Genomic DNA, 13,905 nt, shown 5'->3' with positions numbered 1-13,905 from the left:
GAACCGAGGGTCGGAACGGCTGCGTTGCGTTCTCTCTGAAGTCGGCCTTTTTAGAAGCGTCCCTTTCCTGTCGCTGGTGGTGTGTAGTCGGCTCGTGGGTCTCTGAGACCCGAAAATTGAGAGCTTCTTCGCTTCCCGGCTGCTGCACCCGGCGGCTCGGCGGCCGTCACCATGGTGAGAGGGTCTCCTCGGGCGCTCGCAACCGACGGCATCAGAGTTGGCGGGGCTTGAGGGCGCTGGGGCTGGCAGTGAGAGGTGGTAGGCAGAAGTGAGGTACTGTTGAGGGAATGAGGGTGGACACCGTGCGGTGCGCTCTGTAAAGTGAAGACGTTCACTTTGGGGCCATAGAGTCGGGTATTTGCCAGAGCACAGGCTTTGGAGCCAGACGGGTTTCACTTTATTCAATTCCTGGCTTCGCTGAAAGTTGTGTGGACATCAGTGTCAGAGCCTACTGATAACTCTACCGTAGGATTTAATCTCGCATTGATTCTCATCTCTGCGGAGCACACTGAAGGCACACCTTGTCACCAGCCAAGCCACTAATGAATTGCAGAACCAAGCATACAGCCCAAATCGGGCTGCCAGATTCTGTCTTTTTTACTACATCTTTAATCTCTATTTCTCTGCAAAATGGCATTCTTCAGACCTTTCTCACGGTTGCTGCAAAGTTTATGTGATAGCAGTTGAAAACTCCACACCTGATCCCAACTACCTCGTTGTTACTTTACTCTCCGTACGGGAGTTGGCTTTGCATTGTTTTATTTTTGTAGTCTTAAAAGTACACATGGAATGGAGCCGCATGTTTAAAATAAAACATTACTGTATAAAATAAAACAGGCACTTAAAAAGCAAAAGGAGATCCCACACATTGTTGGTGAAACGCAAATTAGTACAGCCACTTTGAAAACAGTTTGGCATATGTCCGCACAAAGACTTAGGTGCAAGTATTTACTCACTAAAAACTGGAAACAACCCAAATATCCATCACTTGGTAAATAAATAAACAAACGGTGGTGTATCCATACAGTGGGATACTACTTGTTAATTAAAAATTGAAGTGTGGATATATGTAACATGAGGGGATTTCAAAGTCTTACGCTAAGTGAAAAAGTAGATGAAAAATCCTCATTACTGTAGGTTCCTGCTGGGAAAGGCAAAACTAGAACAATAGATACCAAATTGAAGGTGGAAAAAGAGGATTGACTTCAGAGTGACACAAGGGGAATCTTGCATGATACCACTACACCAGCGGCGCTGACCAGAGTGACACAAGGGAACTTTCTGGGGTGTTGGAAATATTCTCAGTCTTGATTGTGATTACAGAACTGTAGAACTTGTCAAAACTTATAACTCTATATATACACCTGAAAAGGGCACATTCCACTGTATGTATGTATATTATACTTCAATAAAACTGAGTAAAATTTTTAAATGTTTAAATAAGAAGTATGAATAATGATGATACTGAAAAACAAGATTGTTGATATTAAGAAAAGAGATCCTGGAATCAGTTTATCCCTTTTGTGGTCCGGTGGATTTTGGACAGTTCCCTTCAATGAACAGTAACTTTCACTGAGATTACTACAGATGTAAATCTTAATGCCTCATATCATTCAGGATCAAAATGTACGTACATGTATACTGAAACATTATGCTGTACACCAGAAACTGACATAGTGTAAACTGACTATACTTCAGTTAAAAAAAAAAAAACTTACATCATGTGAATAGGCTTAATAGTGCAAGAGTTACTTAATCAAGTGAATGGTGGATGACATTGGATCTTCTGTACTTTATATGCTGCTCAAAAGAAAGTATTAAAGAATAATTTTGTCAGCAGTTTTTTAAAATTAAAGTAACGCCTGTTGCATTGCTACAGCCACAAAACGAATATATTGAGTTACACCGTAAGCGCTATGGATACCGTTTGGATTACCATGAGAAAAAGAGAAAGAAGGAAGGCCGAGAGGCTCATGAACGTTCAAAGAAGGCAAAAAAGATGATTGGTCTGAAAGCTAAGCTGTACCATAAACAGCGCCATGCTGAGAAAATACAAATGAAAAAGACGTAAGTGATCATTTATTTGTTGTATCAAGGTAACACCTTTTGAGTAACAGTTATTAAAACTGATCATCTTGAATCTTTTCCCTTCTTGGTAGTATCAAGATGCACGAAAAGAGAAACACCAAACAGAAGAATGATGAAAAGACTCCACAAGGAGCAGTACCTGCATATCTACTGGACAGAGAGGGACAGTCCCGAGCTAAAGTACTTTCCAATATGATTAAACAAAAAAGAAAAGAGAAAGCGGTAAGCAATAAAAATTGGAGTCTTTATTTTTGATGTTGTTCAGGAAAATTCGAATTTGAGATTCTTGGTTTCTTTCTTCAGTTTAATTGGAAAAATGAATTCCAACTATTCTCATTGTTTAGATATTGAAGTCTTTGTAAATTTCATTTTGTATAAAATGTTTAAGTAATAAAAACTGTTTTTCATCACCAGAACATTTTGGCATTCAGTGGGTTTTTAAAAATTTTAGAATGCCATACATCTTTAGTTTTTTAAAAAATTATTTAAAAACAAAAAGGTTGTAAGTAAGCAGTGAATCTCATTCAGTGTTCTAGTGGCTTCCTATACTTGACAACTAACGTATTTTTGTGTAGAAAGATATATCTGCTTCTTGGTTTTTCTATCCTGCAGTGTGCCAAAACTGGTTAAAAAGTAGAATGGTGGAAAATATCCTAAGTGATTTGACTTAAAAATTCCAGTTTTTTAAAAAAATAGGGTTGCGTTTGGTGTCAGATTAGGTTAAATTCTGCTAAAAGCAAAGGAAAAGACATAGAAACTATTTTAAATACCTGTGTATAAGTTGACAGAAATCTAGATAGCGGAATATGCAGTATCTATAGTTAAAGAACTTACGGTTTCAAATTTGATTTTAAAAATCTTACCGCTAATTTTTGGCATGCAGTTTTCAAAATTAGAACGGTAGAACTTAGGACCAAAACAAACTTTACAGATTATCTACTTAACTCCTCCTCATTTCACAGATGAAGAGACTGTAGTCCATGAGATTGTAAATTACTCTTACGGGCACTTACCTATGAAATGGTAGTTGCTTCTGGAACCTGTGACTTATAGTAATAAGTCCAAAATTCTTCCTACTGCCTTAAACTGCTTCCGTTTTCTCATAGGATTTGCATTCTAGGGTCGTACAAAATATCAGGTGATGATTTTCTTACTAGTAACGTAATCTTAAAATCCACTCGACGTAGAAGTACAGAGATGTGTTAAAAGGTGGAGACAGTCTTCCAGTTTTACACTGTTTACTATTTAATATCAAACATACATACTGCTTAGAGAAATTACTGCCATATTACAGTATTTTTTGTCCATAACAAGGCATTAAAGGTTTTTTGGCAAGTCTTTTTTTTTTTAATGTACCCACGATATGTAAACTTAAGTAGTTCTGATTAATTAGGAGTTTCTGAGGAGACGGTGCAGACCTCTAGAAAACAATAGAGCCAAAATCTTGTTAGTTAAGCAAAAAAAATGAATCTACTACTTTGAACAACTAAAACATATTTGACTTTCTTTTAATACCTTTATTGTGGTATGATTCCTGTACAGTAAATTATACATATTTCAGATATACAGTTTGATGAATTTTGATAGATGTATACACTAAGTAACCACCACCGCAAACAAGATAGCTAACATTTCCACCACTCCCCAAGAGGTGCAATTTTCTAATTCCCAATTTATCCCTTCCCACCCCTTTACCCTCTGGCAACCATAAGATTGTTTTCTATGTCTGTGAGTCTGTTTCTGTTTTGTAGGTAGGTTCATTTGTGCCTTTTTTTTTTAGATTCTACATATAAGCAATATATAGCATTTTCATATTTGATTTTTTATCCTCATTGCCTTTTACTAACTATAAATTTTAACTGTGGTCTATTTTAGGGAAAATGGGAAGTCCCGCTGCCCAAAGTTCGCGCCCAGGGAGAAACAGAAGTATTAAAAGTTATCCGAACAGGAAAGAGGAAGAAGAAAGCCTGGAAGAGGATGGTTACTAAAGTCTGCTTTGTTGGAGATGGTTTTACTCGAAAACCACCTAAATATGAAAGATTCATTAGGCCAATGGTAAGTCCCTACTAGAGCCCAGTGGTTTAAATATCATTTCCTGTGTTAAACTGGATAAAGTGATGTACAATTTCCCAATATTCTTAGAATTGATACATAAAAAAAGGTTGAAAGATGTTTTTAGGCTATTTTTGTTATTTTAGGTTATCACAGGAATTGCTTAGAACTTTTCCACGACTATCAAGAATCTTATCTTCAGGTTAACAAGAGGTGAAAAAAAATTTCATTACAGAGACTGTCAGTGAATCCTAACTTTTAAACATGACCTTAGAATCTTCACTTTTCCATATACAAAGTCATTTTACTCATTCAGCAAGTGATTACTATATGCCTGACACTTGTCTTTGTGAACAGTTAGAAAACTTGAATGGGATTTTTTAAAGTTAATTCCAGTTTAGTAACAAAAGTATCTTAATGCTTTTGAAAATACTTAGTATGCAATCATTGAAAAAAAGAGAATATAATACTAAAATGGGACTTGAATTTCTATTGACAGCAGTGATGGTCAAAACCAATTTCCTCCTTGCCTCCCCAAGTATAACTGAAGATATATTTTGCAAAATCCCTTTAAACAGAATGAACTAATCTCCCAACTGGATATCAGCTTGCTTAGAAAAACAAAGAATCAGGAAAGTTGGCAGTGTTACTCTATCTCTTAAACCTGAATAATTTTCAATGGATTAAAATGTTGTCAAACAGCCTGCTTCTATAAATAAAGTTCTGCTAGAACACAGCCATGGTTATTCATTTACATATTGTCAGTGGCTATTTTTTTCTTGCAGAGTTTGAGTATCTAACAGACCATATGGCCTGCAAAGCCTAAAATAAAATGTTCGCTATCTGGTCATTTACAGAAAGTGTTCACTCATTCCTGAATCTCATCATGTACTCCCCTTGTTTTCATTTCATATTCACAATCTTCTAAATGCATTTTGGTAACCTTATCAAGTTCTACAGGGAGAGAAATATACTAGTCAAGCTGTTGTAGACTTACTGTAGCTTAGCAGACGTTTCTTGCTATGAATTAATCAGATAGCATTCTGAGTGGTATATAAGCTTGATTAATGAGTGTATTACTAAGAATCTGATTTACTGTCATTTGCCCCCTACTCACATACAGACAAAAATCAAATTGAAGAGACTACAAAGCATTGTGGCTTCTAAAGTGCTCTACCCTGAAAGACTATGCCTAGGTGATTGGGTGAATCTGGTCTGTAATAGAGACCTCTCTGGGCTCTCTCGTCTTTGACCAGTATTATCATCAGCACAAAGAAAGCTGACAGACTTTTTCATCATGAAAGGTGGCTGATGCATACAAAGACTTGGAATCAGGATACTTAAGTTTGATTCCATCCTCACACTGTTTAGTATGAGAACAAGTCATTTAATCTGCTGATCCTTGTTTTATAGTTTAAAAAAAAATAGGAGGAGTTTTAAGGTTATCATGTTTAAATGAGCTGTTTGTGAGTTCCAGCAGAGTGCCTGGTATGTAGCAAGTCTTCAGTGAGTGTAGATAACTGAATAGAGGAAAATCTGAGTATGATGCTGGCTAGCTGTTCCACAGTGAAAACTTTTCAGTACATGTTTGGGTGTTTTCCCTATATACTTTCCTGTAACTGTCAGGTTTTTAGTCTGTAGGATTAATTCTAAGTATTTGCTGTGATGCCTTAAGATTGGACATTATTCAGTCCTTTTTTGGCGGGATGGGGAAATGATTGGAAAAGATAAGCAAAAAGGATCATTATTCATCATACTTAACATTTTCGATTCAAAACATTCTTGTGTTTGACTTACTAGGGCTTACGTTTCAAGAAGGCCCACGTAACACATCCTGAGCTGAAAGCTACCTTTTGCCTGCCGATACTTGGTGTGAAGAAGAATCCCTCATCCCCACTATACACGAGCTTGGGTGTTATCACCAAAGGTACCGTCATTGAAGTGAACGTGAGCGAGTTGGGCCTTGTGACACAGGGAGGCAAGGTCATCTGGGGTAAGTTAATTTTTGAATATGGGGCTACTGGTGTTAGAATTCTAAAATAGAAATCCTGAAATTGACAAAGGACAAAGCAAATTTTAGTGCAGTTAAACGTGATGTGAATCAGATTTCAATCTTTAAGAATACTTTTTGTAGAAAAAGTAGCTATGAATGCAGTTCTTAAGTTATGGCTTCAGTTATATAAGATATACTACATTGCTAGATATTTTTTGATGCTGTTTATTTAAAAAGGCATTACGAGGAAAGCAGATGGGAAGTATGATTATAACTGAAAAATACTGTTAGAAAATACAATAAAATAACCATGAATGGGGAAAGGGAGGCAAACATCAAACATAGCCACACTATTTCAGTAATAATTTAAACCTGAAATACATCATGCAGTGATTTAAATTTTTTTCCTCATTTTCTTAGTTTTCTGCTTTTAGTACCCTGATATTTCTAAACTTTAATATTCTTTAAAAGAATGCACTCTATAGTTTGAAACTTCAACGAGTCATTGGCATGTACTTCATGTTGGCTGTCCTCAATTTTAAAATAGGTTGTTAATAGGTTGAAACTTAATACTTGGTGCTTTTTCCAGTGAGAATGGTGTGGGACAATAGTAATGCTCAGGTCAATGCACAAAGGCTTATTATTAATACAACTTGCTAACAGTATGGAGTTGGCCATTTGTAAAAACAGTATTTATATAAAAATTATATTCGGAACTCAAGCTTGGTCCTGAGTGATTTAATTTTATAAAATTTCACCTATCCTACTATTGTTCATTTTTTCTTTTCTAAAACTATAAATATTTTGGGCAAAGGTTATATGTATTCTTTAAAGTTAATTATTACCTAACATCTCTCCTTTTTCTGTTTTGTTTCCCTTAGGAAAATACGCCCAGGTTACCAACAACCCTGAAAATGATGGCTGCATAAATGCCGTCTTACTGGTTTGATAGCGGTTACACACAAATAACTCCTTATAGTTACTGAAAATTACACCTCAATCAGGAAACTATTACTGTGATGTTTCTGAATACTGCCAATCAGCCTTACATGTCTGTAGTCATCAAGAAAACTACTTTATTGTTATAAAATAAACAAACATTAAAATGGCCTAGTTTTACAAATTGGTCTTTTGTGTCTGTTCAGTGTTTAGATGTCCATAAAACTGAATGATTAAAAAATCAATTATAGAAATATCCTGCTTCCTCAGTATCTGCATTAATAAGTGGTACTAAGCAGTGCAGGTCTGTCATTATTAGAAAAGCCACTGTAGTTGAAAACACCTTTTATCATAAAGGTTAGTGTGTACTTAAATGTGAGGTCTAGGCCAAGAAACTCATGTCTACCCAAGGTCTCTTCCACCTCATCGTAGATTACTGATCCTAAGAATCCTAAGAAATACAGCATTAACACAACGTTTAAATGAAAATACTTTATAAACTAAAAGTATATGAGAGAAGGCACACTACACTATAAAGTTCAGAAGAACTTAGATAAAACTTTTTACCCCTAATTAATCCTTAACTTTTTCCTACAGTAAGTCATGGAGGGAATTAATATTTTAAACATTTTTCCCCTCTCATTCATCATGTATAATACCATGTACTTGGAACTATATTTTCTATTCAAGACATATGAGAAAAATAAACCAAAATGGGCCACTCTCCCTTCTGAATGAGCTGGGCCACACTCTGTCTATGGAGTGTGTATCTACTTTTACTTTAAAGTAAGTACCCAACCCCCACATCTCGTGACCTTTGTCTCTCTTGCCTTCTGAAACAACCTGCACTCTGTCTATGGAGTATGTATCTTTCTGAACAAATCTACCTTTACTCAAAAAGAAAAAGAAAAAGAAAAAAGACCCACCAAAATGGTTGTACTTTAAGCATTTTCTATACTTTAAACCTAGGGTTGTATATTTTTAGAACAGTAAAAATTTGTTTAAATAATCCCAGGTAAAATACTTTAAAAAAGACTACACTGATACCCTTAGAGAGAAATCTAGTTACTTAGATAACATTAAAAGGGTCATGCTATATAGTTGTCAAAAACACGTCTACGATCTGAGTTAACGTTTGTGACTGAGACTTAGGGTGCCTATATATTACATTAATTTATAATCACATTAATTGTTTTAAATTCTGTTTATTTTTTAAAGTCTTGTCTTGAAAGTACAACCAATGTGATTAAATTGTGCCATTAACAAAAATCAATGTCTAAACAAACTCAGTATCTAAACACATCTTCACCAATGAAATTAGGGGAAAGGGAAGGAATTTCAAAACACAGACCAGGAAACAATCACAAAATATAGATTTAATTACTACTGTTTAAAAAAAAAAAACTACCAAGAAAACAAACATAAGTACTTGAGTAAATCTTGCTATTCTGAATAATATAACATCTTTTCTAAGTTCTATAAACACAGTAAAGTTTTAGAACACAGAGACACTTAGAAAAAGAAAGGCTAGTTCCTCCGGAGTGGCTATCCAGTATGACACAATTACTTCAAGATAACAGAAGCTAACCTTCCTTACACTTAAAAGTTTAACAAATGATTTTGCCACTAAGAGAAATGGGAAAGGTGTGAATAACAAGTTTTGGAGGATGAAAGAAAAGAAATTAGCTAAACACTAGATACAGAACTGAGGTTTGCTTATTTTTCACAACCAAAAATAAGCAAGTTAACTAGCTTGTACAAATAAAGCTTGATACTAAGTATGCAAACAGAAGCATTAACATTTTAACTAATCACACCCATGAAAGACTGGATAACACTTCAAACATCATATTGCTACTAGTGGACATACAAGGCAGAAACTTCTAAAATACTGTTACACAGATGAGTAATGTTAGTATAAATTTTTTATTTACATTAAGATCTGTTTCAGTTTGCTGGTGTGACCAAACCTTAGAAGGTAATCCCTAAGGGTAAAGCAGAATGTAAGAGCAGGTATTTAGATACTAGGTAAAGGCTCAATTTGATGCAATCATAAACCTTCAAGATATTTTTCTACAATCACTGAAACCTTTTTAGGTGGTGTTCGGTGGTCAGCTAAAAGTGAACCATTAATCACTAGCAATTTTTATCCTTGCCATGATAATTCTCTGCACTGAATGGAAACACCATGAATATAGACACATTTTAAGTAGTAGAAGATAGACATTCTGTCATGCTATTTGATTTTATAAAAAACCATAATAGACCCTCTCACCTTTAAAAGTTGTAGAGGAACTTTATAATAAATTCTTCAATATATTTCTGTGATGTCTAGCAATTGAATAATTTAAACTTGAAAGTAGAACTAAAATTTTGCTAATAACTGTCTGCTTTATATTACACAAGGAAATATATACGTATTTATACAAACTGAAGTGAACTTCCCTTCTCCACAAATGAGACTTCTAAACAGAAAAAAGCAGTTCACAAAGGACTACAGAAATGTGACTGGACACTCAACAACTAGCTTATCTGGCTGAAGTATGACTGCAATCCTCTGGAATTCCCAGAGGTTTTTTAATGCCTTTTGCAAAAAGTGTAAGTGATCTGATTAAGTTTTCTTTAGATTCCTTATTGAGGATAAATGCTGTTACAAAGTCTGTCCTCACCTACTGAGTATAGAACTCGTCGTTACGGAACACGAAAATTCGGTTTTTCCATGTGACCTAACTTTTTTTTCATCTACCATCTATAAACCCCAAAATAACATTCTGTCAGAGACACGTGACAGAAATTTTCTTACTTAAACAAAAAGTTCTGAAACTTCTTAAAATGCACTTACTGTTTAAGAATAAACCAAACAAGTTTAATAAGTTTATACTGTTAGTCCTTAGGGATCATATATGAATAACTAACCTTTTTTGTAAACTCAGCGACTATTCACATGTTAAGAGTTGTCAGTGAGCTCAGTCTTAAATTATACACTAAAATACTTTAAAGAAAGTATTTTAAAGAGAACAATGAAGAATCCAAGTAAAAAAGTAAATCAGTGTTAGGCTTTTAAACCTATTTTAAGAAATTAAAAATGAAAAGGTTAAGAATTTACTAAATCTTTATTTCCCTATTTGTGGTATTAACAAAAATTTCTCACAAAATGTATAAAACAGCATAAATGTTTGATAGATACACTAGTATTAAGTCATACTTATTCTTTCACTTGATTAGCATCTGTTAAGAAAACAAATGGTCAAAGAGCTTAACTTTCACTTAGAATGAAATGGTCTAGCTTACCTCTGACCAATAAACTAAAGAAAATGTAGGGGACACAAGTATTCAAAAATTCTACATGAATAAGGAGGGTTTGCTATTTTGCCTGCTAAAGATTTCATCTCAACTTTAAATCTTTCTGAAATGCCAACATCCCAAAATAAAATTTAACAACGTCACCTGACAGTAGACTGAATAAACTTTCAACGTCAATCCTTAGCACCTCAAATAATGACACAAAGTCACAACACATTTTTTTCATTTAAGGACCAAGCAGTTTTAAAAACAACCTAAATGATCTCAAAGCATTCTCAAACTTAAGTGAAAATCTGAGTACATACAATAGGTCTAAAAAGTAGGATTGTTTCAAGATTCTCTTTGGATCATAAGAATAACCATTTTGTTCATTTTTAAATAAATTACTTCAACAACAACAAAAAAAAAAAGAAAAAAAAACAATTGGGGGTTTTGGGGTTTATTTTTTGCTTTCAGTTTTCCCAGGCAAAGCCCTTTGTTCTGGCAACTCAATGTACACACAGAGGCTAGCTTGCTTGTAACCTGCCCTCACAGAACAAATCAAGAGGGAGTAAGCCCGAAGGGACAAACGAAGCTCTGATCTGACTTAAGTTCTCATAACTGCGGTTCCTAGAGTAGCTTATCCCTGCCGTCTCAGTCTAAGATTGTGGGGCGCAGTTCCAAACCTACCAAAAATGAAAGCCAAGGACATAAGCTGGCAGGCAGGCAGGCAGGCAGGCAGGCAGGCAGGCAAGCAGATCTTCAGACAGGAATCACTCCATGAGTTAGGGAAGTGGATGAAAGCTGAGGGGAATATAAAGAAGATTCTAGAATAAAGGCAGTGGCAGATTAAGGAGAAGCCTTTGGAAAGGTTCTCACACTTCTAAAGTATACACGTTAATTGGGTGAGGACAAAAGTGTAGTCCCGGCTTCAAATGATATTTTAAATAGTAATACTGTCGACATGCCAGAGTTAAATCCCTAGCAGTACTGTTAATACCAGACGTTATAAAGAGTGAAGTCAAAGGAAGAAACTTGCACCTTCAACTAAGAATTGAAAGGCCAAAATACCCACCTTCACAAACCTTTGACCACACATTTCTGAATTTGTGCTCTCATTTAGTTGAAGTTATGTTTATCCTAATTTACTGACATTTTTGTTTAAGCATGCCTACGTTTTTAAAAAATGGTGATTAGTTTTGATATTTAGGATAAAACTTCTAGAACCTTCACCAAATTTACTATTAAAACCTTTAGTATAAAAGATTTCTGTGATCCTTACAACTGATGGGAACTCTACTACTTTCAGTTTTTCACTTTGTATTTTCTGAAATATTAATGGTCAGATAGCCCCCAACTACTAATGAAAATATAGTATGATCTGGTTTCCCCAAATCGAAACATGGTTAATAAAAATTAAAAAGTTGTATTTACACAAAATAGCCTGAAAAATTAAAAAGAACAGTGAATTCTAGGTCCTATGGGGGAGGGAAAAACAGCATCATAAATAAGTTCGAATTGAAAATTTGGAATTTTTATCCTGTGTCCCATGCTATTTATTAGTTGCCATATTTTAAAAACGACAATTACGTAACAAAGAAGAGGCTTTTTCATCTGCATTTCTTCTTTATTCAGGTCAGCTTGGCTTTCTTCTTTGCAGGTCCTTTGTGCCCTTTGGCCTTTCTTCTTAAATTCCGCCGGTCCACGACAGGCACCTCCACTTCTATCTCCTCTGAGCTGCTATCCACAGTTTTCTCTGCTGATGGTGTAAACTGATCCAGTTGCTCAGAAGATGCTTCGGACTGCTCCTCTGACTGGTTCTTCTGTCCGGCGTTCTGTGAAAATGGCACATCCTCAAGTTCAACCTCTATCAAAGAACTCTGCGGGAGAGCCGGAGACGTTTCCTGGGGCTCAGGGACCCCCTCCTCACCCTGGTCTTCCAATGAGGAAGTAGTGTTGGGTGACACATTTTCAGAGATCGATTCTTCAGAAAATTCAGTGACCACAGAGTTTGGAAAACCACTGTCGGACCGTTCTTCATTTGGGATAGTAGCAGCGTTGTCTGAACTGCCAAAGTGAGCTTTCTTTCTTGAAACTAGAGGCAGCTTCTCCTCAGTGTGCCCTTTTTCATCAGATGGGCCTTCGTCTAGCAAGGTTTCTGAGTCAGTTATACGTGAAGTCTAAAAACAGAAAACCTGGTGAACTTTTGCAATATAGTTCTTACATCAATTATTCTCAGACACTGCTACACAATGACCCTGAACTGTGTTTTAGAGGATTCAGTACTCATTACTTTTGTTAAGCATGGGCACATATTCTGAATACAGCTCAATTTCTTCAAAACTGTCTTGCATGATAATTTGGATACATTAAATTCTTGCTTTAAATATATAGTAAAAGTAATTTTATCTCAAAAAGTACTTAAGACACTTAAACTTTATATCAAGATTCTTCAAAACCAAGAACCAACTCAGTTTTTAGTCTCTTGGTGTTCCTGGAGCCAGAACCAAGAGTCCTGGGAACCTGATACCATGCCACCCCACTGAGTTTAGACTATGAGATGACAGGTGAGGGCAGTGGAAATGGCATTCACTTAATTATGTGAAACGCTAATAAAAATAATGCTTTATGATAGTTTTTTAGCCTTAAATTGGAATATTCAAAAGTAAAAATTAAATTCTTTTTAGATACATACACACGCACACACACAAAAATCGAATAGTACTCAGTCATAAAGACAAGAATGAAATCTTGCCATTTGCAACAACATGGATGGACCTAGAGGGTATTATGCTAGGTGAAGTAAGTTAGAGAAAGACAAACACCATAGGGTCTCACTTACATGTGAAATCTAAAAAACAAAACAAAGAAACAAAACAAGATGAAAACAGGCTCAGATAAAGAGAACAATGAATGGTTGCCAGAAGGGAGAAAGTAAGGGGACTGAAACAGGTAAAGGAGATTAAGAGGTTCAAACCTTCAGATATAAAAATAAACAAGCCATGGGGATATAATACACAGCATAAGGAGTATGATCAATAATATTGTAACAACTTTGTATGGTGGACAGACGGTTACTAGACTTACCGTGATCAGTTCACAATGTATGCAAAATCAAATCACTATGCAGCGCACATGAAACTCGCATAATGTTATACATCAACTTTATTTCAAAAAAAATTTTATTTTAAAATACTCCATTCAAGTTTTCCTCACTAATCTGATCTAATTAGTGTCTAATTAGTTTTTTTTGTTTTTTTTAACATTTTTTATTGATTCATAATCATTTTACAGTGTTGTGAATTACTGTCTAATTAGTGTCTCCCTAATTAAAACAAATTAAAATGACTATGTTGGTCAGAGACTACGTAAGCAATAGGTATTCAAATATTTGGTAAATAATGCTTTATCCAGATATGAATGAATAAGGTTACAAAAGATGCAAATATATGGAATATTATTGACTGCAACTTAAAATACCAAATCTAGTATAATTTAATTTTCCAGAAGGACTGTGCATGTTAAAGTTGAGGCAAATATATATCCTACAG

The 13,905-nt window shown here is 35.1% G+C and overlaps 2 protein-coding genes across 7 annotated transcripts in view; one reads left to right on the top strand and one right to left on the bottom strand.

Annotated features, from left to right (window-relative positions):
- Positions 1-27: 27 nt before the first annotated feature.
- On the top strand, positions 28-7,242 carry NSA2 (NSA2 ribosome biogenesis factor). Its single transcript, XM_006197581.4, has 6 exons — positions 28-174; positions 1,880-2,067; positions 2,160-2,310; positions 3,964-4,143; positions 5,941-6,133; positions 7,015-7,242. Exons 1-6 carry the CDS (start codon positions 172-174, stop codon positions 7,080-7,082), a joined length of 783 nt encoding a protein of 260 aa, XP_006197643.1. The 5' UTR covers positions 28-171; the 3' UTR covers positions 7,083-7,242.
- A 1,015-nt stretch (positions 7,243-8,257) lies between these two features.
- The window catches only part of FAM169A (family with sequence similarity 169 member A), an 85,045-nt gene continuing 79,397 nt past the window's right edge, over positions 8,258-13,905 (bottom strand). For 5 of the 6 annotated variants that reach the window (XM_072958506.1, XM_006197582.4, XM_072958505.1 and 2 more), the window contains exon 13: positions 8,258-12,534. In XM_072958506.1, the coding sequence (XP_072814607.1) occupies positions 11,986-12,534 (549 nt within the window). In that variant the 3' untranslated portion in view covers positions 8,258-11,985. The remainder of the gene's footprint in view (positions 12,535-13,905) is intronic. The other variant, XM_072958504.1, reaches the window with a different exon arrangement.

The sequence above is a fragment of the Vicugna pacos genome, chromosome 3 (genome assembly GCF_048564905.1).
Source record: "Vicugna pacos chromosome 3, VicPac4, whole genome shotgun sequence".
Lineage (NCBI taxonomy): Eukaryota > Metazoa > Chordata > Mammalia > Artiodactyla > Camelidae > Vicugna > Vicugna pacos.
Note: the sequence above shows the minus strand (reverse complement) of the source record. Positions and strands in the feature narration are given on the sequence as shown.

What these genes read in the sequence shown, in the direction of transcription:
- NSA2 (XM_006197581.4), top strand. An exon ending in AAAAAAGAAAAGAGAAAGCG is followed by an intron (nt 2,311 to 3,963) that starts GTAAGCAATAAA and finishes GGTCTATTTTAG; the next exon opens with GGAAAATGGGAAGTCCCGCT. An exon ending in GGGAGGCAAGGTCATCTGGG is followed by an intron (nt 6,134 to 7,014) that starts GTAAGTTAATTT and finishes TGTTTCCCTTAG; the next exon opens with GAAAATACGCCCAGGTTACC.